The sequence below is a fragment of the Scyliorhinus canicula genome, chromosome 2 (genome assembly GCF_902713615.1).
Source record: "Scyliorhinus canicula chromosome 2, sScyCan1.1, whole genome shotgun sequence".
NCBI classification, from domain to species: domain Eukaryota; kingdom Metazoa; phylum Chordata; class Chondrichthyes; order Carcharhiniformes; family Scyliorhinidae; genus Scyliorhinus; species Scyliorhinus canicula.
Genome location: NC_052147.1, coordinates 96,145,894 through 96,172,269, shown reverse-complemented (window position 1 = coordinate 96,172,269; position 26,376 = coordinate 96,145,894). Strand labels below are relative to the sequence as shown.

Below are 26,376 nucleotides of genomic sequence, written 5' to 3'. Positions count from 1 at the left end.
TTTCAGGACTGTCCCTTAAATCCCACATAAAAGAGACTGCAATGCTAGATTATCCTATGCTCTTTTTTTTCGGAGCTCGTCATAATATCTCAGTCAGTGCCTTTGTGAAAGGATAATTGGCACAGGAAGGACCCTTCCCCATCAAAGCAGCTGCTGGCGGCACACGTGAATCAGGCACTAACTCATCCATTATTCAAATCATATCAATTCCTCTCATAAAATGATACACCCAATTATAGTGCTAATTCCTGCAAATTGTGTTACACAGTAATTGAAGGAGCTCATACTTAACATAAATTCCATCTTTATTCACAAACAGGAAGTTACGCAGTCTTCATTTTCTTGTGGTCAAACTAAAACCTTCTTTAAAAAAAAACAAGAGACAAACACATTTTAAAAACAAACTGCATCCTCTAAGGATAAGACACTTATTGGGGGTTATTGTAATGTGGTGCTGAGCTCTGTCAAACCTTCAGGGTCTTTTTACAAGTAGCCATGTTGTTAGAGATGGAGACTATGATTCAGGGAAAGGTCAGGGGTGAGATTTAGGATTAAAACGATAAAGAGAGATCATAAACTCACTGAGTGAGAAGGAAAGAGGGAAATTAAAACCAGCCAACAGGATGGGAAGGTGAGTGTCTGTAGAGCTTTTTGAACAGGATGAGAAGGTAATACACAATTACACAATAAAATTATCCTCGATCACATTCAAATCCACTGGTCCTGATCTGGGAACCATTTCTAAGACATCTGTATAACACAGGCAGGTGAACAGAGAAGGAACAGGTAGTTGGGTGAGAATTAAATTTGACAGAGAGAGAATGTCAATTATTTTTGTTGCAACACACTCCCCTATACTTTCCTTAGTATTGAGGTTCCCTTTGAGGAAATTTTTTTTTTTTGGTAAAGGTTTAAATTTTTGACCTGCTTTAATCACAGAGTTACTACTGGCTTAGGGTCCCAGACCAGGACCTGGAAAATAACCAGCATGTATTCCTGTCTTGTTCACTATCCTGTTGGAAAGTGCAAGTGCATGGGTGTTGAATGAGGACAGGATCAGGCTTGGCTATGATTCCACCCATGGTCAAATAGGTCGTCACCACGCATTAATTAAGTACACAGGCCATTTCCGTGAGATACATAGAATTTACAGTGCAGAAGGAGGCCATTCGGCCCATCGAGTCTGCACCGGCTCCTGGAAAGAGCACCCTACGCAAGGTTAACACCTATCCCCAGAACCCAGTAACCCCACCCAACACTAAGGGCAATTTTGGACACTAAGGGCAATTTATCATGGCCAATCCACCTAACCTGCACATCTTTGGACTGTGGGAGGAAACCGGAGCACCCGGAGGAAACCCACGCACACACGGGGAGGACGTGCAGACTCCGCACAGAGAGTGACCCAATCCGGAATCGAACCTGGGACCCTGGAGCTGTGAAGCGATTGTGCTATCCGCAATGCTACCGTGCTGCCCGATACTTGAGGATTGCTGGCTTTTGTGGAACTATACCCAGGAAAAGTCCAAAGATGTGAACGTTAGGTGGGTGTTATAACCCTCATGAAGATCCCTGCATCAGGACTATCCGATTCCCATGACCTCCACTGAATATAAACTCCCCTGGTAACGAGGGGGCGAGGTTTCCCCTTAACAGGGGGTTAGACCACTAATATAAAAAACCCAACATTGATGTAGGTTGAAGAGGGTGACTCTTCGGGGAGTGGAGAACTTGTATATCATGTGACCTAACCTTTGTTTCATACCTGCTTGGTTAATGCGTGCTGTTTTAGCGGATTTTACAGTGGGGTTGCGGGGATAGGGTGGAGTGGCCTAGTTAGGATGCTCTTTCAGAGGATCGGTGCAGATTTGATGGACCGAATGGCCTCCTTCAGCACTGTAGGGATTCTATGGAAAAAGCACCTTCAGGAAAAGACTCGCTCCCCCCACCCTTCCTTTCATAACATGAATGTTGGAAATAACCAACTCAGTCAACGTGTGGAACAGGAAAGCATGTCAATGTCTCAGGTGGGACTCTGCACTGTGTCTCAGCTCTGATGTGAAGGAGGGGGATGAGCGCGTGACTGCACATTTTAGCCAGGTCTCCCTGAAACTGTGAGGCAGCATCAGTGAGGAGAAAATGACAAATTCTTGGCTTCCTTCCCCTCTTGAATTGAGCAGGAAGGTGTGAGAGGCTGGCATTTCCAAGTGTACAAAACATTGTCAGGAATACCAAAACACACTGTGTGATGGGTTCAGAGGGCTCATTCCAGTACAATAGACCTCTGCTTTCAGACCAAGTTCTCAGAACCACCCAAAACTGAAAATATAATTTTTGCTTTCTCTCTTGTACCGTGATAATTTAAATTGACGTTATAGCTGGTTAAACAGGTGCTGGGAATTCTCCCTCTCAATATTTATCCCTCAACCAACATCTTCAAAAGCAGAATATCTGGTCACTTAATTAATTTCTCTTTGTGGGGATTCCTTGTGTATTTGGTTACTACATTTCCCTACATACAACAGTGACCACACTTCAAAAAGTAATTCATCGGCTGTAAAACACTTTGAGACATCCTGAGGTCGTGAAAGTTTTATAACTGCAAGTCTTTCTTACTGAAGTTCCATGACAAAAAACAAATAATGGAAGGGCAGATAACCATCAAGTACCATTTGGCCTCAGACTAAGATGAGGGCACTGTTACAAAGATAAAGATCGTTTTAAATATTTAAAAAAAACAGAAAATTCAGTTCCCTTTCTTCCAGGCGAAGCCAACACCGTCAGGATGCTGAGCAGGCGGATGGCTGATGTTGACTTTTCTCAGTTAGTCTTCGATCACAATGGGTTCGTCATTGGGGGGAGGCTTCGGACCTTTTGCAGGGTCTGGGGGACACTGTTCAATGGCGATCTGTGCTTGAGGCCGCCTCCCGCTCCGTCTCCTTTCAAAGGAAGTAAGTAACCTGCGGATCTTCCTGTAAAACAATAAATGGGTGTTTATTCAATATGCCTTTTATATGTATATCCTGACTGAGATGCGCTCAAAATTTAACCTCTGAGTGTTATTGTTTCCCGCACCTTTTCAAATGTGATGCAAGTTCAAGGAAAAAAGGAATTTGCATTTAAATATCACTTTTCATATCCTCAGCAAGTTCAAAAGTGCTTCATTACCATCGGCTTACACAGAGGCAGAATTTTCCAGCTCTTCCAGCCGGTGACATCTTCCAGTCCCGCTGATGTAAATGGAGATTTCAATAGCTCGCTGGCCCGACTGCAGGGGTGGCTGGAAAATTACGGCCACAAAAATAACACCGAAACACACTATTGCCTCAACTTGGTTGAGATGCACTGTAGTATCTCACCCAAGGTTCCTTTGACAGAATCTTCCAAACCCACGACCCCACTACCATCTAGAAGGACAAGAGCAGCAGATACCTGGGTGTGGCTTATGCTCCATACAAGCTTCCTTCAGCTATACTTCATCTAACCTATCAAAGCCCTTCATCATTTTCAAGACTGTTATTAATTTACTGAAGAGCCCAAACCCATTCAGTCTTCCATGATTGTTTTGAAACACAATCACTGCTGGTAATGTGGGCAAACATGGCAACCAATTTGCACATAGGAAACTGCAGTAAACTGCAAGAGAGAAGCATGAAGAGAAGAACTCGGGCGACTCAATGTGCTTTACATAGATTTACATAGAATTTACAGTGCAGAAGGAGGCCATTCGGCCCATCGAGTCTGCACCAGCTCTTGGAAAGAGCATCCTACCCAAAGTCAACACCTCCACCCTATCCCCATAACCCAGTAACCCCACCCAACACTAAGGGCAATTTTGGACACTAAGGGCAATTTAGCATGGCCAATCCACCTAACCTGCACATCTTTGGACTGTGGGAGGAAACCGGAGTACCCGGAGGAAACCCACGCACACACGGGGAGGATGTGCAGACTCCGCACAGACAGTGACCCAAGCCGGAATCGAACCTGGGACCCTGGAGCTGTGAAGCGATTGTGCTATCCACAATGCTACCGTGCTGCCCCTTTACATCCATGAATTACTTTTTGAAATGTAGTCACTGCAGTCATGCAAGAATTATAAAATAGTCTGTTTCAGGGACGTCCAACTGAGGATAAATATTGGACAGGACATTGAAGAAGTTCTCTGCTTTTCTTTGAATGCTGCCGCGGTATCTTTTACACCCACCTGCGAGAACAGAAGGTACTTAGGTTTTACGTCGGCTGGGATTTTCCAGCCCATCCGGATGGATTTTCTGGCGGTGAAGGCGGCACACCATTGGCCCCCGATGGGCTCTTCCGTCCCACCAAAGCCAATGGCCATTTGCTTTGTTCGCTGGCCACGCTGTCAAGGAACCCACCGTGGGGGTCACCTTCAATGGGACTGGAAGATCCCGCCAGTGGGAAGATCTGGAAAATCCTGCCCATCAAATTAGGAGTTCCAGTGCAGAAACAGGCCATTTGGCTTCCACGCCTGTGTATTTTGCTCCACAGAAACCACCTCCCATCTTACTTTAGATCACATTCACAACATACCCTTTATTCCTTCCACCCTCATATGTTAGGGCTCAAAATAGAAGGGCAGTTTAATTTGCTCTTGAAAGCTTCAAAAAGCTCACGAGAAATCAAAGACGAGGCAAAAAATTCAAAATATTGAGATAAAAGTCACCACTGGGACAATTTCCCCCTGAACTTAATATATTTTTATTTTCACAGGGTCTGTCAATTAGGAACTTACCTGAATAGCGTTGCCTGCATTTTTGCTTGTGTGTGGTTCCTGGCACATGCTCAGGGTATCCTTCAAACACTAGAACCTCCTGATTCCACCCCAGGCACCCCCCACTCACCTGTCCTCCTACTTGCCATCTCTTGCGCCCCACCTGCTAGCCCACCCAACCCCCTCCCACTTGCCAGTCCTGTCAACCTCTAGACGCCTATCTGACAACCAGTCCATCCAACCTCTTCCCGTTCAACACTCTCCTGTTCTCTCTCCCATTCACCACCCTTTTTGCTCCCTCCTGCTATTTGCCCCTCATAGAAAGAGTTTGGGAGAAAAGCCTGATCAGAAATTCAGAATGTAACAAGTGGATTGGTGAGCGTGAGGGGTTCTAGTTTCCCCTTTAATGCTTCCATGATATTCAACAACTTATATTTACATTGCATCTTTAATGCAATAAAATGCCCCAAGGCAGCTCAAAGAGACAGTATAGATACATTTTCATTCCTGAGGCGGGATAGTAGGAGTCAGGAAAATTCCTTGCTCTCAAGGGAAAGTGTCCTTAAGGATAGGATTTTCATTGTGGGGACATGAGTGCAGGCTACAGCTGGGCCAGTGGACCTGGGAAAAGAGTCATCCACAGGGACTGCTGGGGGATGGAGGCAGGCTATTTAAAAGGTCTGTCTCGATGCTGTAGGACACAGCAGTTAAAATAAAAACTGAAAGGTCATCCAATCCTCACACACTCATGCTTCGTCGATGCCAACTCATGGCCCTCACTTACCCCCGATAGTTCCTGATGCCCCATGCCAACCCTTTCCCTTCAAACAAGCTCTTTGGCTCCACATGTTCTCCGTGTCAAGCCAGGTTCACTCCAAACACACTCTATGGCCCTTCATCCTCCCAACCACCCAATGCTAGACTACGGAACTTCCATACCCATTCACCGACTGTACACTGTATAGGAGCAATGAACTGTAAAATGACAGTAGGATATATTTTAAAAAAACTATTTGAAAAGGCCATTCATTGATAACGTTCCAATTTCTTAAAAAAGCTATTTTTTACATAGCCTGATACAAGTGTCAATCATCCAGACCCTTTGAAGTAGCAATAGCTGAGTATCAAAAGTATTAATGATATAAACAGGCTAATGGATTTCTGGATGCTCAGCCGAGCCTCATTATGTTTCCTCGGCTGAAAGCCAGACATCCATTAGAGTACTAAACATCTGAGCCCCAGAGAAAACATTGCTTGACTGATAGCTCTGGCTCCCCGATCGCTTATCAATTTCACAATGTTTATTTAGACAAGATTTCATGTGCTTGGAGTTTCAGCTACCAATACTTTAAAGGGTCTGGATGGTTGTCACTAACCAGGTAGATGAGGGTAGAACAGGTGCATGGAAAGACCAACAAGAGGGGGTAGAAAAGAGTGGCATCAAACCAGAAGTCTCACACTGAATCTCCTGATCACGATTCATTTCTTTCATACATGTGAAAGGTTTAGGTACGATAATAGAGTGTACTTATAAATTGCCTTTAACGTGGTAAAATGTCCCGAGCATTTCACAGGAAAAAAAATCTGACATAGAGCCACATAAGGGGATATTAGGACACTGTAGCTGAAATCTTGGTTAGATAGGTTTAAAGGTGTGTCTTAAAGGACTGAGATAGAGAATCAGAGAATTCTAGAGCTTAGAAGCTAGCCATGATGGCTAGTGACAGTGACGGTGATCGATCCTGATAAGATTTATAGTAAGAAGTCTTACAACACCAGGTTAAAGTCCAACAAGTTTGTTTCTAATCACTAGCTTTCGGAGCACAACTCCTTCCTCAGGTGAATTCATACGTGTGAAATTCAACCTGGTGTTGTAAGACTTCTTACTGTGCTCACCCCAGTCCGACGCTGGCATCTCCACGTCATGGGTAAGATTTATGGAAGGCTACAGTACAGAAGGCCACCATTTTGCCCATACCTCCTGAGCTAGCTCTTTCAAACTGCTATTCAATTAGTCCTAATTCACAATAGCCTTGGAAAATATCCCCCTTCAAATATGCATCCAATTCCCTTTTGAAAGTTAATATTGGATCTGCTTCCAGATCCTGTTTCTCAGAATGCAACAATTCACTGTGTAAAAGAAAATTAATTCTCATCTCACCTCTTGTTGCTTTGCCAATTACCGTATATATGTGTCACCTGCTTCCTGATGCTTCTGGCACTGGGAAACATTCCTTCTTATTGATTTTATCAACACCTTTCATAATTTTGAGCACCTCCATTAAATCTTCATTGCTCCATGGAGAATAACCCCAGCTTCTCTAAACAATTGAAGTACGCATGTGCAAGAGGCTAGAATTAGATGAGCAATGAGCGCAGAGATGTCAGAGGGGTGTACAGCCGGAAGAGGTTCCAGAGACAGGAAGGGACAAGACCATGGAGAAACTTGAACACAAGGATGAGAGTATTAAAATCAAGGCATACTGGATCAGACGTTAATGAAGGTCAGCAAGCAGAGGGATGATAGGAGAATGGGATTTGGGAGTTAGAATACGGGGAGAGAAAATGGGGAGAGGGCGGCAAGGTGTCGCAGTGGTTAGCAGATCTGGGTTCGATCCTGGCCTTGGGTCACTGTCCCTGTGGAGCTTGCACATTCTCCCTGTGTCTACGCGGGTCTCACCCCCACAACTCAAAGATGTGCAGGGTAGGTGGATTGGCCACACTAAAATGCCCCTTAATTGGAAAAAAAGAATTGGGTATTCTAAATTTATTTTTTAAAAAGGCTGCAGGTCCAGAGGTTTTGATGACCACAAACCTTTGGATGGTGAAAGATGGGAGCCTACTGGAGGCAATAAAAGCATGGATGAAGGTTTTGGCAAATGTTGAGCTGAGAAGAAACTGAAAATAGGCAATGTTATGGAGGTGGAAGCAGACAGTCTTGGTGCTGTGGAGAATTTGGGATCAGACGCTAAGACCAGGGTCAAATAGGACTGCCTCAGTCAGTGACCAGGGAGTAGGATGGAGTCGGTGGTTAAGGAATAGAGTTTGTGATGAGGATCAGAGACAATGGCTTCATTCATCCCTGTGTTTCACTGGAGGATATTTCTGCTTCCATAATGGATGTGGAATAGGATTGTGAGAAATCAAAAACAATGGAAGGATTGAGAGAAGTGGTGGAGACAGCTGGGTATCATTACTGTAAGTGTGAAAAGTGACAAGTATGTTTATGGATGATGTTGCCGATGGGCAGCCTGTCGGGGACAAATAGGAGGGAGCCAAGAAAAGATACATCAGAGGTAACAGTGTGGGAGCTGGAGGAGAAGACATTAAAGATGATTCTCTGGTTACAACTAGATTGACAGGCATACGTACATCACCAGGTTGCAAAAAAGGTGGTGAATAGTGGGTTTCTAACGTAGAAGACAATTCTCTCAAATAACCGCTGGCAAAAATGAGATTCCTTTATTTCCAAATAATACATGGTAATGTAATCAGTACTGATATCAGCCTGGCAGTGGTAGAAGGGAGTCACTATTACTTCCCCAAATGTTTTTGAAGCTGAAGATACTGAAGTTTAGTGCTGAGCATTTCCCCATTGTATAACGTTACCAATCTCTGTGTTAGACTATGTATGATGTGGAGATGCCGGCGTTGGACTGGGGTGAGCACAGTAAGAAGTCTTACAACACCAGGTTAAAGTCCAACAGGTTTGTTTCAAACACGAGCTTTCGGAGCACGGCTCCTTCTTCAGGTGAATGGAAAGGCTTGTTCCAGAAATGTTTATATAGACACAGTCAGAGATGCCCGGAATGCGAGCACCTGCAGGCAATCAAATCATCAAAGATGCAGAGAGAGAGGTAACTCCAGGTTAAAGAGGTGTGAATTGTCCCAAGCCAGTTCAGTCGGTAGGCCTCTGCAAGTCCAGGCTTGTTGGTGGGGGCCGAATGTAATGCGACATGAATCCCAGATCCCGGTTGAGTCCGCATTCATGCGTGCGGAACTTAGCTATAAGTTTTTGCTCAGCAATTTTGCGTTGTCGCGTCTCCTGAAGGCCTCCTTGTAGAATGCTGACCCGGAGATCAGAGGCTGAATGTCCTTGACTGCTGAAGTGTTCCCCAACTGGAAGGGAACAGTCCTGCCTGTTGATAGTCGCACGATGCCCGTTTATTCGGTGCGACTATCAACAGGCAGGACTGTTCCCTTCCAGTTGGGGAACACTTCAGCAGTCAAGGACATTCAGCCTCTGATCTCCAGCATTCTACAAGGAGGCCTTCAGGAGACGCGACAACGCAAAATTGCTGAGCAAAAACTTATAGCTAAGTTCCGCACGCATGAATGCGGACTCAACCGGGATCTGGGATTCATGTCGCATTACATTCGGCCCCCACCAACAAGCCTGGACTTGCAGAGGCCTACCGACTGAACTGGCTTGGGACAATTCACACCTCTTTAACCTGGAGTTACCTCTCTCTCTGCATCTTTGATGATTTGATTGCCTGCAGGTGCGCGCATTCCGGGCATCTCTGACTGTGTCTATATAAACATTTCTGGAACAAGCCTTTCCATTCACCTGAAGAAGGAGCCGTGCTCCGAAAGCTCGTGTTTGAAACAAACCTGTTGGACTTTAACCTGGTGTTGTAAGACTTCTTACTATTAGACTATGTAGACACACCTATTTGTGTATGAAACTGCATAACTGCACCAATCTGTCCGTTACACTGCATTACTGCAGAACTCTGGAGATGAAACTGCGCAACAGCACCAATATATGTACGACACTGTATAACTGCACCAATATGTGTATGACATTGTGGGCACGATTCAATTAATTGGGAATAAAGTCCCATAGCAAACGCATTTAGCTGTGTGTTCCCGGCGCTCGCAGCGACTTGTGTTGTATAAGCGTCCTCAGCGGGGAACGTGCCCACACATTGCTTTGTTTTGAACATTGAGGAGCTCAGGAACACCCCAGTGTAGTGAGAGATCGGGACGCCATTTTTAAATGGCATCCTGATCTCCAAGGCCTCCAAAGCACCCACTACCTGCGCACATCAGCCCGAACGCACTATGGGAGGTTAGTTCCCCCCCTCCCCAAACCCCCACACAGGACACCGCCGACCGGATGGCGCGCAAAAGTATAAAATGACAGCTTGGTGCCTTGGTCGTGTCAACCTGGCACCGTGGCAGTGCACATGCCAGCTTGCAATGCCTCCTGGGCACCTTGACAGAGCCAGGCAGGCACCCAGGTGGCACTGCAATGGTGCCAGACTGGCAGTGCCAGGGTGCCACCAGCAGTGCCAGGGCACCACCCTGCCATGCAGATGGGGGCCTCCGATCCCTGGGTACCCGTTGTGAAGACCAGTACCAAACAACACTCGCCCAAGGTCCTCAAGACGAAGGGGAGGAATTCTAAAGCCTCAAGTACCTCAGGAATCTGCACATCAAAGGGAGACTAAAGTGAGTCTCGCTTTAATATGCAGATTTGCCAAAACGTATTCCTGCCCACAATGAGTGGAATTTACATCTCAAGGTCTTGTGAGATGGTGTTAGATCGTGCAAGGAGTTGCGAGCCGAGTACCTCCCGGTAGTGGAGTCTCCCGGCTTTATCGGCCCTGCTGCACCGGGGTGAGCTGCACTTCGTGCTCAGTGTGGGCATTGGATCGTGTCCAGTATAATTGCAGCACTCTGTGTATGACACTGTTCAACTGCATCAATCTGTGGATCATACTGTGTAACCGCACCATGCTGTGTATCACACTGTGTAACCTCACCATGCTGTGTATGACACTGTGTAACCGCACCAAGCTGTGTATCACACTGTGTAACCGCACCAAGCTGTGTATCACACTGTGTAACCTCACCAAGCTGTGTATCACACTGTGTAACCTCACCAAGCTGTGTATCACACTGTGTAACTGCACCAAGCTGTGTATCACACTGTGTAACCTCACCATGCTGTGTATCACACTGTGTAACCTCACCATGCTGTGTATCACACTGTGTAACCTCACCAAGCTGTGTATCACACTGTGTAACCTCACCATGCTGTGTATCACACTGTGTAACTGCACCATGCTGTGTATCACACTGTGTAACCTCACCATGCTGTGTATCACACTGTGTAACTGCACCATGCTGTGTATCACACTGTGTAACTGCACCATGCTGTGTATCACACTGTGTAACTGCACCATGCTGTGTATCACACTGTGTAACCTCACCATGCTGTGTATCACACTGTGTAACCGCACCAAGCTGTGTATCACACTGTGTAACCGCACCAAGCTGTGTATCACACTGTGTAACCGCACCAAGCTGTGTATCACACTGTGTAACCTCACCATGCTGTGTATCACACTGTGTAACCTCACCATGCTGTGTATCACACTGTGTAACTGCACCATGCTGTGTATCACACTGTGTAACTGCACCAAGCTGTGTATCACACTGTGTAACCGCACCAAGCTGTGTATCACACTGTGTAACCGCACCAAGCTGTGTATCACACTGTGTAACCTCACCATGCTGTGTATCACACTGTGTAACCGCACCAAGCTGTGTATCACACTGTGTAACCGCACCAAGCTGTGTATCACACTGTGTAACCGCACCAAGCTGTGTATCACACTGTGTAACCTCACCATGCTGTGTATCACACTGTGTAACTGCACCAAGCTGTGTATCACACTGTGTAACCTCACCATGCTGTGTATCACACTGTGTAACCGCACCAAACTGTGTATCACACTGTGTAACCGCACCAAGCTGTGTATCACACTGTGTAACCGCACCATGCTGTGTATCACACTGTGTAACTGCACCAAGCTGTAAATCACACTGTAACGGCACCAAGCTGTGTATCACACTGTGTAACCACCCCAAGCTGTGTATCACACTGTAACGGCACCAAGCTGTGTATCACACTGTGTAACGGCACCAATCTGTATATTGCACTATGTAGCCGCCCCAATCTCTGTATCACACTGTGTAACCACCCCAAGCTGTGTATCACACTGTGTAACTGCACCAAGCTGTGTATCACACTGTGTAACCACCCCAAGCTGTGTATCACACTGTGTAACTGCACCAAGCTGTGTATCACACTGTGTAACGGCACCAAGCTGTGTATCACACTGTGTATCACACTGTGTAACTGCGCCATGCTGTGTATCACACTGTGTAACCACCCCAATCTGTGTATCATACTGTGTTACCGCACCAATTTGTGTATCAGAATGTGTAGCCGCACCAGTGTACCACAATGCATAACCTCACCAATCTGTTGATCACATTGTGTAACTACAACAATTGGCGGGTCACTTTTCATGATTGCATCAATCTATAACTGTTGGAGCAGTGTGGGCCTGTCGCAGCAGATGACACTCTGTTCACACTGATCTTATGCCTCTAAGCATGCATGTTCCCAGTACTTAAAATACAGTCGTACTTTGTGCAAATGCACTCACAGTTAGCTCTGTTCTGTGTTTGCGTACTCATACAGTCAACTACCTGCATCCTGATCTGTGCATTCTTACATGCCACCCTGCCATGTGCAAACTGGAGTACAGTATTACTGGCTATATGATTGCACGAGTAATCCAGAGGCCTGGATCCATTGACGACGGCCTGGTAATTGAAATGAAATATATCGGGAATAAAAAGCTAGCATCAGTAATGGTGACCTTGAAATTGCCAGATTGTGAAATAAAAACATCTAGTTCATTAATATCCTTTAAGAAATAAAATCTGCCATTCTTACCTGGCATGGCTTATCTGTGACTCCATATAGACAACAATGTGGTTGATTCTTAACTGCCCTCTGAAATGATCGAGCAATCCAATCCGGTTTGGGATGGGTACTACATGCTGTCTTTCCCAGTGATGCACCATTCCCATAAATGGATTAAAATAAATAACTTTACACGCAGTCTTCTTCAGTGCACACACTTACGCACAGTCCCATTCATACAGCTCGTCCATGCTGCCCCACTCTGTGCATTCATATGTACAGACAACTCACTCATATAGCTGTTGCATTCTGTTCCTACACACCCACGGAGAGATCCAATTTCCGCTCTCTCATTCCTGTTGACAATTTTTAATGTTAGGGAAAAAGGCAATAACTGAACCCTTTTTAACCTTGTAAATTAGACGCAAGCTTCTCAGCCACTGCAGTTCAGAAGCAGCACAGGTTTTTCGCATCTCCACTATTAGGCCTTTCCCCCGATTCGCGAAGTCATGTTTACGCCACTTCTATCCAGAGTTGATCTCACATTAATTCCAATGTAAACTTTCAATGCAAATCAATTTGATTCTGATTAGCACAGAAATGGCATTAAAGTAGTTCAAGCTCCTTGGGACACTCGACTCATGACTGGCGAATGACGTCGTGAGGTTTTTGTGATGTAGGTTTCATGGTGGATTACATCACAACACCATGTCAGTGGAGAGCTCCAAGTATGTAACAACTCCACCCAGGAATAAACTGCATGAAAGTATCCAAACCCCACTCATGTTATCTTGTGAATGGTTACAATACGAAGGGGTACTGGCCCCCTTAACCACGCCGGAGGTATCTCAATATGACAGCACTCAAATACTAAGTATTATGAACATAACTATCCTCAACCAGCTCAACCATAATTGTGGCAGTTTGAAGTTACTGACCACAGGATGAGGAGCAGAGGTTCATAGCAGGAAGGCAGAGAGAATGAAGAGTTGCACAGTTTGCAGGTCCTGGACCGGATATCAATGTAGTGAGGATAGTGAGCATGTAGGCTGTGTATTTACTGATTTTCACTGCGCTTCCTGATTTATCTCCTCTTCTCTCCTACTCTATTCAATCTTAATGGTGTCTTCACCTTGGTTTCTTAATGAACAAGCCTTATTGTGCCTTTTAAGGGAGAGGGCATGATGGCATTGAAGACTTGACACTGAGACTCTCGTGAAACTTATGGCATCAAGAGTCTATGTTGATCTGCTTAGGGCTGGAAACCTTTAGCAGTCTTACCTGGTTTCATCAGTTGCCATGAAAAAGACGTCGCCAGGGGCATCGATCCAGTTTAGCCGCATACGCTTCACTGGTGGCACCGAGCCTGCTCGTGGAGCTCTGACACTGGCTGGGTAAGACCTCCCATTGACCACAGAGTTTCGAGCAGGTCCCTGCAGGAGGGCAGAGGACAATAATATGGTAACTGGGAAAAAAATAAAATGGCCGTGTGTAGATGGCATTCTTCAGCTAGCCATAATACTATATCCTGCAACAAATTAAAATACCATTAGATGGATCAGAACGGGTCAGAACCATTTCAAATCCAAACCAAGGGCTCCTCATAACTGAGTTAAGATGTTGGAAGATGTAGCACTTCTGCCCTCCAAGAGGATATCTAGCTCTCCATTGGAAAGCTCGGGGCAGACTTCAACATGTTACCCTCATTATCTACCTCTCCCCACCCACCAATGCCACCAGTTAGCATGAAAAGGGACCCTTATCCTCTACTTTCAGATGCATTTCTTTCTCTGGCTGAAGCAGTTATTGATCACAGTTACAGTTGAATTGATGTGAAACTAAAAGGCAAATTCCAATTGGATCTCACTTTACTGATTAGGAAAATGGCAGTCTGATGAAATTCACCAAATTCTGTTGAAAGTTACTCAATTCCACTCAATTTAATCAATTTTCCTAAAGTTCATCAGGTCCTGCTGAAATGCATCAGATTCTTTGGAAAATCAATTGATTCTGCTGAAATTCATTGATTAGCCTGAAATTCACGAGAATCTACTGAAATGAATTACTAAAATATACTGGATTCTCCTGAAATTCACTGGATTCTGGTAAAACATATTGGATTCTGCTGAAATTCACTGGATTCTACTGAAATTCACTGGATCCTGCTGACATTTTACAGATTCTGTCACTACTGAAAGTCACTAGGTTCTGCTAAAATAACCGTAAGACCATAACATAAGAAATAGGTAATTTGAGTCTTCTAGTTGTCACCGAGATCACGGCTGATCTGCTCCCTTAACTCCACCTTCCTACAATCTACCCATATTTCTTGATTCCCCCAGTATCCAAACATTTATTGATCTCTGCCTTGAACATACTGAGCATCCTTCACACTCTGGGGTACAGAATTCCACAGATTCACACCCTTTGAGTGAAGACATTTCTCATCTCGCTCTTAAATGGCCAACCCCTTATTCTGAGATTATGGTCCTTCATTCTTGAATCCTCAACCAGGGCCGCATTTCTCTCATCTATCCCTTAAAGCCTTTTAAGAACTTTGCATGTTTCAATGAGGTCAACTCTACTTTTTCTAAATTCTAGGAAACATTGGCCATGTTGGTTTAAACTCTTCCCAAAGCACAACCCACTCATTCCAGAAATAATTGTATTGAACCTTCAAGGCAAGAATATCCTTCTTTATGTAAGGAGACTGAACTGCAAAGGTACTCCTGGTGTGGTTTCACCCAAGGCACCATATAAATGCAGTTCGACTTCTTAACTCTTGTACTCTTTGTAATCAATACTCATGTACCATCTTCTTTCCTAATCTGCATATTACCGTTGTGATTTATGTACAAGGATAGCCAAGTCCCTCTGAATACCAGGAGTTCACGGTTTCTTACTTTTCAAAAATATTCTGCTTTTCTATGTTTCCTACCAAAGTGAACAATGTAACCTACCATGTTCATACACAATCACTGAACCATCCTATATCCCTTTACAGCCTCATTGCAGCTCCTCATATCTTGCTTTCCCTCCTAACTTTCCATCATCAGCAAACTTGAATGCATTACACACAGTCCCTTCATCTCATCAAAATCACTGATATAGATTGTAAATAGCTGAAGACCAAGCACTAATCCTTGCTGTAGCCCACTCGATATAGCCTGCCAACCCAAAAATGATCCACTTTTTCCCTGCTCTCTGTTTTCTGTCCATCAACCAATCCTCAATCCATGCTAATATATTACTCCCAGTTCCACGAGTTCTGGGTTTGTGCAATCAGCTCATGTGTGGAGCTTTTTGGAATGTGTTTCAAAAGTCCAAATACATTCCATCCGCTGATTCTTTCTCATCTACCTTGCCATTTGCAATCTCAAAAAACTTAACAGATTTTAGAATCATTATTCCCTTTTCATAAATCTGTGTTGACTCTGCCCAATCATATCATAATTTTATAAGTGCCCTATTACCATGTCCCGACAATGTATCCCAACATTTTCGCTTTTCCTGATGTCAGACTAATGAGTCTATATATAGTTCCCATTTTTTAATACCCTTCCTTTCTTGAATTGCAGGTTCTGTTTGCTGCCTTCCAATCCAAGGGATCGGAAGGAAATGCTTATTCATTGTGAATTGAATTAATGCTTTAAACAGTTGTTGATTACCTTATTTTATTGTTTTAAATCCAGTTTCCCAATCCACCTTAGTTATCCTGCCCCCATACTGACTTAGTTCATTTTTGTTCAGATTTTTTAATTTAAATTTTGGAAGTAAATAATTCTCATACTCAATAAATAATTCTATCATGTTATGATCACTCTTTGCCATAAAGTATCCTTTACCAAACTGTTATGAATTAACCATATTGCATTTCACAAAACTAAATCTAAAATAGCCTATAACCTAGTTGGTTCCTCAAAATAATCATGAACTCGTCCTCCATATCAGTATTGCAAATTTGGCTTGGCCAGTGACAGGAGAAGGCCTTTTAGCCCCTCAACCTGCTGCATCATTCAATGGCTGATCTGTGATCCAACTTCATATAAACTTCTTTTCCTTATATCCTTTAATTTCTTTGGTATCAATCTTTAAAACTAACAATTGATCCAGTATCAATTGCTGTTTGCAAAAATAAGTTTGAAACGTGTACCACACTTTGTGTGTGCAGAAGTGTTCCCTAATTTCATTTATGAAAGATTTGGCTCTAATTTTTACACTATTCCACTGAATTCTAGACTCCCCAACTTGCAGAAATAGTTCCTTTCTGTTTATCCTCTGTTTCCCGTAGTATCTTGAAAACTTTGGTCAGGGCCAGATGAAATGTACGAAGCTGTTGCCAGGGAGGACATTATGGACGGTCTGATCATCATTTTTCAATCCTCACTGGATACAAACAAGTCAGGCACTGGAGGATCAGAGGTCTGCTAACATTGCAACCTATTCAAAAAGGAAGCAAGGGACAGACCAAATTATTACAGACCAGTCGGCCTGACCTCAGTAGTGGACAAAGTATTGGAATCAATACTGAGGAACAAGATAAACTGCCACTTAGAAATTAATCAAGGACAGTCAGCATGGATTTATTCGGGAAAAGTCATGTCTGACTAATTTTTTGGGGGGGAAATTTTTTATTATAATTTTAAGTTTTTATGCAAAGCATACAATAACAGAGAATATCAACAAACCAGTAAGAACCTCCACACAACAATATAACATCACCCCGAAACCCCTGCTTACCCACCCTATCCCCCCCCCCCCCCCCCCCCCAAACAGGTAACAGTGACCAAGTCTTAGTCCATTATAAACATCTGCCATCTACGGTAAAACCTTTCCACGACTCTGTCACGGTAAACTTGACTTTCGCGAAGTGCAAAAAACTATATCAAGTCATCCAGCCACGCCGAGGCACCTGGCAGTGTAGCTGACCTCCAAGAAGATCTGCCTCCTTGCCACAAGCAAGGCAAAGGCCAGGACGTCTGCTCCAGCCCCCAGCCGGATGCGAAGGACCTATTTACTTTAGCAGAGAGGTCAGTGACTAGGGGGGGCACAGATTTAAAGTGACTGAAGGAAAAACTTTTTTCTCAAGAGGGTTGTGGGGGTTCTGGAATTCACTGCTTGAAAGAATAATAGAGACAGAAACCCTCAACTGGTTTAAAAGGTGTCTGGATGTGTCACTCAAGTGCTGCAATTTGCAGGGCTACGGACCAAATGCTGGAAAGTGAGATTAGGCTGTGTGGCTCATTTTTCAGCTGGCGCACACATGATGGGCCGAATGGCCTCGACCTGTGCTGTAAAATTTCTGATATTACTTTTTACTGTTTTAAATTCGAGGGAACACAACCCCAGTTTGTGTAATATCTCCTGGTAATCCTCAGAGTCCAGACATCATTCTGCTAAATCTACACTGCAATCGATGTTGAGCTATGATACTCAAAACTGCTCACAGTACTCTACGCATGGTCTAACCAGGACATTATATCATTCAAACACTTCTACCCTTTGTATTGTCCTCTAGATATAAAGGCCAGCATTCCAGTAGCCTTTTGGACTATTTTGTGTATCTTTTTGATCTGACATTTTAAGAATCTGTGCCCCTGAACTCTCAAATCTCTTTGAAAGACAAATATTTCTTGCTTGTCACCATTTAAAAGCATCCTCTTCGATCCCTTTTAGATCCACAGTGGAAGACTTCATATTTGTTTATAATGATATCAATTTGCCACAGTTTTGCCCAATTACTTAATCTATCATTCTGTTGTAACGTTAAGCTTCCATCCCCGGACAGGCGCCGGAATGTGGCGACTAGGGGCTTTTCACAGTAACTTCATTGAAGCCTACTTGTGACAATAAGCGATTTTCATTTTTCATTTCATCTATACTGCTCACAGTGCCTCCTGCCTTTGCGCCATCAGCAAATTCAAATTATGTGACAATTACCCCATTAAATAAGTAATTAATAAATATGGTGAATAGTTGAGGTTTAAACACAGATCCATGTTGGCGCACTCTGATCAGCTGAAAATTTTCATGGTGTTCCGTCATTCTATCCTTAATTGTAGATTCTACTAATTTCCTGGCAACAGTTGTTAGGCTAATTATAGGCCTATACTTCCCTGGAGTCCCTCTCTCACCTTTCTTAAATATCAAAGTGACATGCACAATTGTCTAACCTAAAGCAATCGTTCCTGAATCAAGAGAACGATGAAAGATAATAATTAGAACATCGGAAATGCTCTCACCAATTTCCTTCAAAGTCCCTGAGGTAGAAACCATCCAGTCTCGAAGGCTCGTCACCAATGTCTGTCTAATTTTATTTGGAATGCATGGGTAATTTATTTAAGTGCACAACCCTTGGTTGCGCACATGTGGTAACTTAAAGGGACCAATTTGTGCAGGGCTGCGCAGAAACTCTCTCTTGCCACGCCCCCCCCCCCCCCCCCCCCCCCGCCTCCCCCCTACCACCCACCCCCGCCGCTCAAACTCACTTATTTCCATCCCTATAATAATGCATCTATTTTGTGTTAATGCTTTAGTTTGAACAATGTACTCCCCCACCCTCCCCATCTGAAGTCTTTAATTCCCTATTATGTTTGTTAAGCTCTCTGTTCCTTCCTGGTGCACTCTGCTTACTTTTACGCAAATCGCAACTTTGTTCTAAATCCTTGACATTTCTCTTCTTGGCTTTAATACAACTTCCTGGATCCAGGCAGACAGGTTATTTCATTTAAAGGCCTATTTGCTGCCCTGGATACTTGATTCTCGAGGAACATAGAACAGTTGTCCGACGGTAGTCTCAACTCAGTTTAAGTGGACTCTCTCCCAGCAGAAAAGCTCCCTCTTTCCCCAGTATAAGTGCCAGTGGCCCAACAAATCAACACCCTGCCTCCCTGGTTCTCTTTTCGCCACGCATTTAACTTTCTAATCTGTTTATTTCTCTGGTTCAGTTCATTTTCTTACTGTTCAGGTAAAGAATTGCTCAGATTGTAAGGTTCTGGATCTAAATTTCAACCCCATTGTCCCAAACACTCTCAGCAGAACCTCACTCTTAGTTCTACCCATGTCCTTGGTTCCTGTGGGGATTATGACATCTGGACCCTCCCCCTCCCATTTCAAGTTCTTCCCCAGCCATGGGAAGATGTCCTGAACCTTCAAAGGTCCCAGTCACGTCTGCAGAGAACAGTGTTGATACTCCATAACTATACGGACCCCACCATGACCACATTCTTTTTCACTCTCCCCTTTGAATATTCGCTTGTACCACAGAACCATAGTCAGTTTGCTCAGCCACTCGGCAGACTTTGCTCTCATCCATACAGGTAGCAAGACTCTTGTCCTTATTGGAAAGGGGAAAGGCTGAGGCTATTCCAGCACCGCAAACCTTACCTGCCTGACTGGCAGTTACATCCACCTGTCCCTGGCCTCTAACCACATCTGCATGGTGACCTTACCTACAGGATGTAGCTACCTCCGGGATCAAAGTGTCCAGATAACTCTCATTCCCTGATGCATTGCATTAGATTCTTCTAAATTCTGCTCAGATGGGTTATTGAGCAACTATTCGAAAATATTATTAGCATTAATCCTCTTTTTGTTGCAATTTTGCTGTCTCTCTGATTTATTTACACCAGCATGTATATGGCTATCTGAGCACACTTTTCTAGTTTCTCTTCAGCTGTAACTACCCCGATCCACAGACTCTTTCTCCTTCCAACATCACCATTATGTTGAAGCCAGTTTTTCTTGCACTGTCTGCAACTCTGAAGGAGCTTCAACCCTGGATGTGTCATCTCTCAACACTATCCTCTCATAGAGTCGTAAAGTTTGACAGCACAGAAAGAGCCTTTCGGCCCATCATGTCTGAACCTGCCATCAAGCACCCTTCCATTCTAATCCTATTTTCCAGCACTTGGTCCATAGCCATGTATGCTATGGCATTTCAAATGCTCATTTAAATGCTTCTGAAGTGTTATGAGAGTTCCTGCCTCTATCACCCTTTCAGGTAGTGAGTTCCAGATTCCTGTTATCCCCTGGGTGAAAAGGTTTTTCCTCAAATCCCCTCTAAATCTGCAGCTCCTTATCTATGCTCCTCTACTAAGGGGACAAGTTCCTGCCTATTTATGTCCCTCATAATTTGCTCAGCCTTCTCTGCTTTAAGGTGAACAACCTCAGCCGAACCCGACTCTCTTCATAGCTGAAATGCTCAAGACCAGGCAGCATCCTGGTGAATCTCCTCTGCACCCTCTCTAGTGCAATTACACCCTTCCTGTGGCGGCCAGAACTGCGGGTAGTACTCTAGCTGTGGCCTCACGAGCATTTTATACAGCTCCGTCATAACTCCCCTGTACAATCTCTACGAGGTGCTGATGGATCAGCTGCACTTCATTTTTAAAAAAAACATTGTATTAAGGTATTTATAATTTTGTAATAATAACAGTTAATAATGACACAAATACAGATATAAACATAGTGCCTATGTCCCACCTACCCTAAACAATAATCTAACTCCCCCCCCCCCCCCCCCCCACCACCCCGGACTCTCTCACCTCCTGGACTCCAGGATCTTCCAACACTCCGAATATCGCCACCTCTGGACTCGGCACCACCCTTGTTTTTCGCACTGTGGACATGACGTCTGTAAAACCCTGCCAAAATCCCCTGAGCTTAGGATATGCACCCCCCCCCCCCCCCCCCCCCCGCTCATCTTCCCATTTGCGCTTTAGCTCCGACTCCATGAGTTTCCTCCGACTCCACGAGTTCTTTAGAAATATCCAAAACCTTCCCCTCTCCCACCCCCGTTCTGGAAACTACCCTGTCCTGTATCCCCCATGGCAATAGGAGCGGAAAGGTCGAAACCTGCCTTCACATAAAATCCCGCACCTGCAGATACCCGAATCCATTTCCGGCTGGCAATTCAAATTTCTCCTCTAAATCCTTCAAACAGGGGAAGCTCCCATCTATAAATAGATCCCCCATCTTCACAATCCCTATTCTTTGCCATCTCTGAAACCCCCATCCAGCCTTCCCGGTACAAACTGATGGTTACTGCAAATCGGGGCTCAGACCGATGCTCTCTCCACTCTTATATACTTCCTCCACTGCCCCCAGACTCTCAGGGCCACCTTTACCACCGGGCTTGTGGAGTACCGGGCTGGCGAGAACGTCAGAGGTGCCATTACCAATGCCCCCAAATTTGTGTCCTTACATGATGCCGCCTCTACTCGCTCCCATACCGACCCTCCCCCCACCACTACCCATTTCCTAATCATGGCTATATTTGCCACCCAGTAACATTTGCTGAAGTTCGGCAGCGCCAACCCACCCTTCCCTTGGCCACGCTCCAGCAACACTTTCTTCACTCGTGGGGTTTTACCCGCCCACACAAAACCCCAAATCACCTTCTTTACTCGTTGAAAAAAGGCCTTTGGGATAAAGATAGGGAGGCACTGAAAAACAAACAGAAACCTCGGGAGGACCATCATTTTCACAGTCTGTATCCTCCCCGCCAGTGACAGCGGGAGAATGTCCCACCTTCGAAAGTCCTCCTTCATCTGTTCTACTAGCCGGGTCAAATTTAGTTTATGTAACAGCCTCTAGTCCCGTGCCACCCGAATTTCCAAATAACGAAAGCTCCCTCCCACCACTCTGAACGGCAGCTCCCCCAGTCTCCTCTCCTGCCCCCTTGCCTGGATCACAAACATCTCGCTTTTCCCCATATTCAATTCGTAACCCGAAAACTCCCTTAAATCCTCATAATCTCTCCCATCCCCCCCGAACGGGTCGGAAATATACAGGAGCAGGTCGTCGGCGTACAGCGAGACCCCGTGTTCTGTCCCCCGTCGGACCAACCCTGTCCAGTCCCTTGAAACTCTTAGCGCCATTGCTACTGGCTTTATGGCCAGAGCGAACAGCAGTGGGGAGAGGGGGCATCCCTGTCTAATCCCCAGGTGAAATTTAAAATAGTCCGACGTCAACCGATTCGTTCGGACACGCACCACTGGTGCCTGGTACAACAACCAGACCCAATCAATAAAGCCCCGCCCAACCCCAAACCGCCCCAACACCTCCCACAAATAGTTCCATTCCACCCAGTCGAAGGTCTTTTCTGCGTCCATCATGATCACTACTTCCACTTCCCTCCCCTCTGGGGGCATCATGATCATCTTTAAGAGCCTTCTAACGTTAGCCGTTTGCCCGTAACAAGCCCCGTCTGGTCCTCCCCTATCACCTCTGGGACACAGTCTTCTGTCCTTGAGGCCAAGAATTTAGCCAATAGTTAAGCATCAACATTCAACAGGGAGATTGGCCTGCATGACCCGCAACGCTCAGGGTCCTTCTCCCGCTTCAGGATCAATGAGATTGATGCCTATGACATTGTCGGGGGAAGAGCCCCCCCCCCCCCCGCTCCCTGGCATCATTAAATGTCTTCCCCAGCAGTGGGCCCAGCATTTCTCGAGAACGTATTGTAAAATTCCACTGGGTAGCTATCCGGTCCCATCCACCAACCCTTCCTCCGTCCTCGGAAATTCCAGCCTTCCCAGAAACTGCCTCATCTCTTCCAACCCAGCTGGGGGTTCCGACTCATGTAGCCGGCTGTAAAACTCCTTAAATGCCCCGTTACCCCTGCTGGGTCCAAGACCGTGTTCCCAGCTCTGACCTTCACTCTACCTATCTACCTGGCTGCATCCTTTTTCCTTAGCTGGTGTGCAAGCATTCTGCTGGCCTTCTCTCCATACTCATATATCATCCCCCTCGCCTTCCTCAGCTGCAGACAACAGACCAAACTCCATCTGTAGCTTCCGCCGTTCCTTCAATAACCCTGCCTCCGGGGCCTCCGCATATCTCCTGTCGACCTGGAGTATTTCCCCAACCAACCTATCTATCTCTGCTCTCTCCACCTTCCTCCTGTGAGCCTGTATCGATATTAGCTCCCCTCTAACCACTGCCTTCAGCGCTTCCCAAAACATTGCTGCCGAGACATCCCCCGTGTCGTTTATTTCTAGATAGTTCTGGATGGACTCCCTCACAGGTCCGCACACCCCCTCGTCCGCTAACAGTACTACATCCAATCTCCATTGTGGTCTCTGGCCCCCCCTCCTTGCACACTTGTAAATCCACCCAATGTGGGGCATGGTCTGACACAGCATTGCCGAATACCCGGTATGAACCACCACCACCAGTAGAGCCCTGTTCAGGTTTTTTTTTTGTAAATCGATCCGGGAGTACACTTTATGTACATGTGAAATGAAAGAAAACTCTTTCGCGCTTGGCCGACCAAACCTCCATGGGTCTACCCCACACATCTGCTCCATGAACCCCTTCAGTTCACAAAGCAAAGTGCTGCATTATTCATCACTAATTTTCACCAATTTAAAACAATACCAAATGCAGAGCAGAAGAGCACAGGTGCAGCATACGATAATAGTGATGCAGGAGGGCTGATAGCAACAATATATGAGCACATGAGCTGAACACTCAAAGCCCAAACACAAACCACATGAGTGGCTGGAGAGAGTGGGAAAATTCAAAGCTGCAAGTGGAGGATCACATTGCTCCAATAGTGTGTCAGATACTAACAAGGTACGAGCAGTCACCTACCCATTAGCAGCTGTAACACGCAAAGGGAGGAGGTCACAGAAAGTGGCCTGCAGGACGTTAACATGCCATCATTGTCATTGTCACCCACCACCATTTGACTGGGGTCTTCAAAAGGCCCTGGCCCTGCAGAGGCCACCTGTGCAGGTTGTCAAGTAGCAAGTCACAGGATCAGTACAGCCCTCCCTCATTGCAAAAGGACTCCAGATAGCAATCAGCTTGGAAACCCAATGAACAAAAAATAAAACTGAAACCACATTCTGCTGGGAGGGATCCAGAATTAGGTACAATCCCATGCGAGACAAGAAAAAGGAATACCTCAGGGGATACCACCAATCCTGAGATATATGACTTACTTGGTTCACTGCCTGGTGCAAATCCTTTGAGTCTCCGATTTATAGGTTTCACTGTAGCTTCAACAGCAATCCAATCCTATAACATGTCCACTTAATGCAACAATATCCTCTTACGCAGGCCTGTGCTACACTCAAGGCCAGAAGAGGGTGTGCACAAGGTGCAAAACACAGGGGGTGTGAGGATGAGAGAGAGATAGAGAAAACCCTAAGAATGCAAAAGAGCTAGACACACATGCACACACATATACAGGCTGTTTGGTGTGGACACATATGCTTGGCGGGTGGCGGACACGGACACACACAGACTCCCCCCTCCCCTCATCCCAAAAACCTATCCACACGCCAGGAGAGGAGGAAAACCCACGCGGAAAGGCTTCCAACTTACCACTTTCATATGAATTCCACTGAGCTTAGATCAGAGGGGTGGATGCAAGGTCAGTGTTAGTTAACCCTGTGATGATATGATCTGCATACTCGTCTGCCATTGGGCCAGGACGTCGGCTTACCATTGGCCCTGGTCGGTCATGTGCCTCTCGACCGATTGGCCGAGAGGCTGAGTTAACCACGCCTCTATCAACGAGGTATAAATGCTCAGAAGCCTGACGATCGTCCCTTTCCACTGTAGACGATCGCCAGGCTGTGTTCTAGTTAATTAAAGCCTGACATTGGTAAATCACTCGCCTCACGTGCAATCGATGGTGCATCAAACCCCAACTCCTCAAATTGGTCCCAGTCTCTCTCCCTTTTGTGGTGACCAGAATTTGCAGCCTGGTCTGTCTCTCTCTAGTCCTACTCCTTCAGTTCTACTGTTTGACATTTTATGATTGTCATTTTTGTTAATTACTCATTTAAAAAAGATCAATTCACTGCTTTGGCATTGATTTTTTTCGCTCAATTTTGTTTTCATACTGTCATGCTAAGACAGCATGAAAGGAAATATACACATCAATATCACCCTGGCTATTTTCTAAAACTTAAAAAAAAAAATACATAATGGAGAAAGGCAGAAGCTGTGACTGGCTACAATTTGCACAAAATTAATTTCTAGCCTTCAAAAAACTACAGCAACACCGCTATCTCTAAAGAGGCAATATGTCCCCTGTGACTGCAGAAATCAAATTCCAAGGAAATGCACAAAGGTCTCTTTACATTTCTGAGGAAAAATCCTGGCCTTCGGAGACGAACCATCTGAGAGGGCAAAGGATTTTCAAATCTCTGGTAAACTTATTAATGGGTAAAATATTAACCATCGCAAGAATCCAGACCAGGGCTAGACAGTCTTTGTCTAAACTTAGGTGAAGAAGTGAGAGTTATGTCATGTGACCCTCCTTCCCAAGCTGCTAGAACCAGTAATATTGCCTTGCAAAGCTAAAGGAGGCAGTCTGCTATCTTGCATCAACAAAACAGCAGCAGACCGAGGTAAATTGTCTGGCCCTCACCTACACTGTTACTACTGGAACCTCTCTACCAGTGCCAACTACAGGACTAATTCATCTCTATGTGCTTCTCTCATCATGAAAATCAGTGTTGCTGGAAAAGTAGATTACTCCATATCAGCTTCAGCCTGCTAACCTCTCTAAAGGAACATCCATTGGACCTTTGATTCTAGACTCACATAAAACAATAATTCTGATGCTGTCTGTGGTCTTTGCCCTGTATCTCTTTCTTTCCTTTATCCCCTTGTATTGTATAAACCCAGGTTTGGCCGGGGTGCTGGTGAAGGTTGAAGGCTGGTGAGGGGCAAAATTAGGGTTGTTTTAAATTAAACCACCTCCTCTCTGTCACAATGGGCGCAATCTACTGGCCGCATTATGCCCGAAAGGCAGCATGGTGCAATGCGGCCGGTAGATGCTGGAAGGTCCCTCTTCCAGGATCTACCTGACACGCCACACCTTGCGAGACGTTGCGATGTGAATCCCGTCCATTGTGGGCGGTTCACTTTTTGGCAAATCTGCATATTA

General features: G+C 45.2%; 1 protein-coding gene across 1 annotated transcript in view; it reads right to left on the bottom strand.

Annotated features, from left to right (window-relative positions):
• Nucleotides 1-287: 287 nt before the first annotated feature.
• Nucleotides 288-26,376, bottom strand: part of LOC119956427 (metastasis-associated protein MTA1-like) — a 212,396-nt gene continuing 186,307 nt past the window's right edge. Inside the window, exons 18-19 of the mRNA XM_038783640.1 lie at nt 13,746-13,897; nt 288-2,972 (exon numbers count right to left, since the gene is read on the bottom strand). Of these exons, the coding sequence (XP_038639568.1) occupies nt 2,825-2,972; nt 13,746-13,897 (300 nt within the window). The 3' untranslated portion in view covers nt 288-2,824. The remainder of the gene's footprint in view (nt 2,973-13,745; nt 13,898-26,376) is intronic.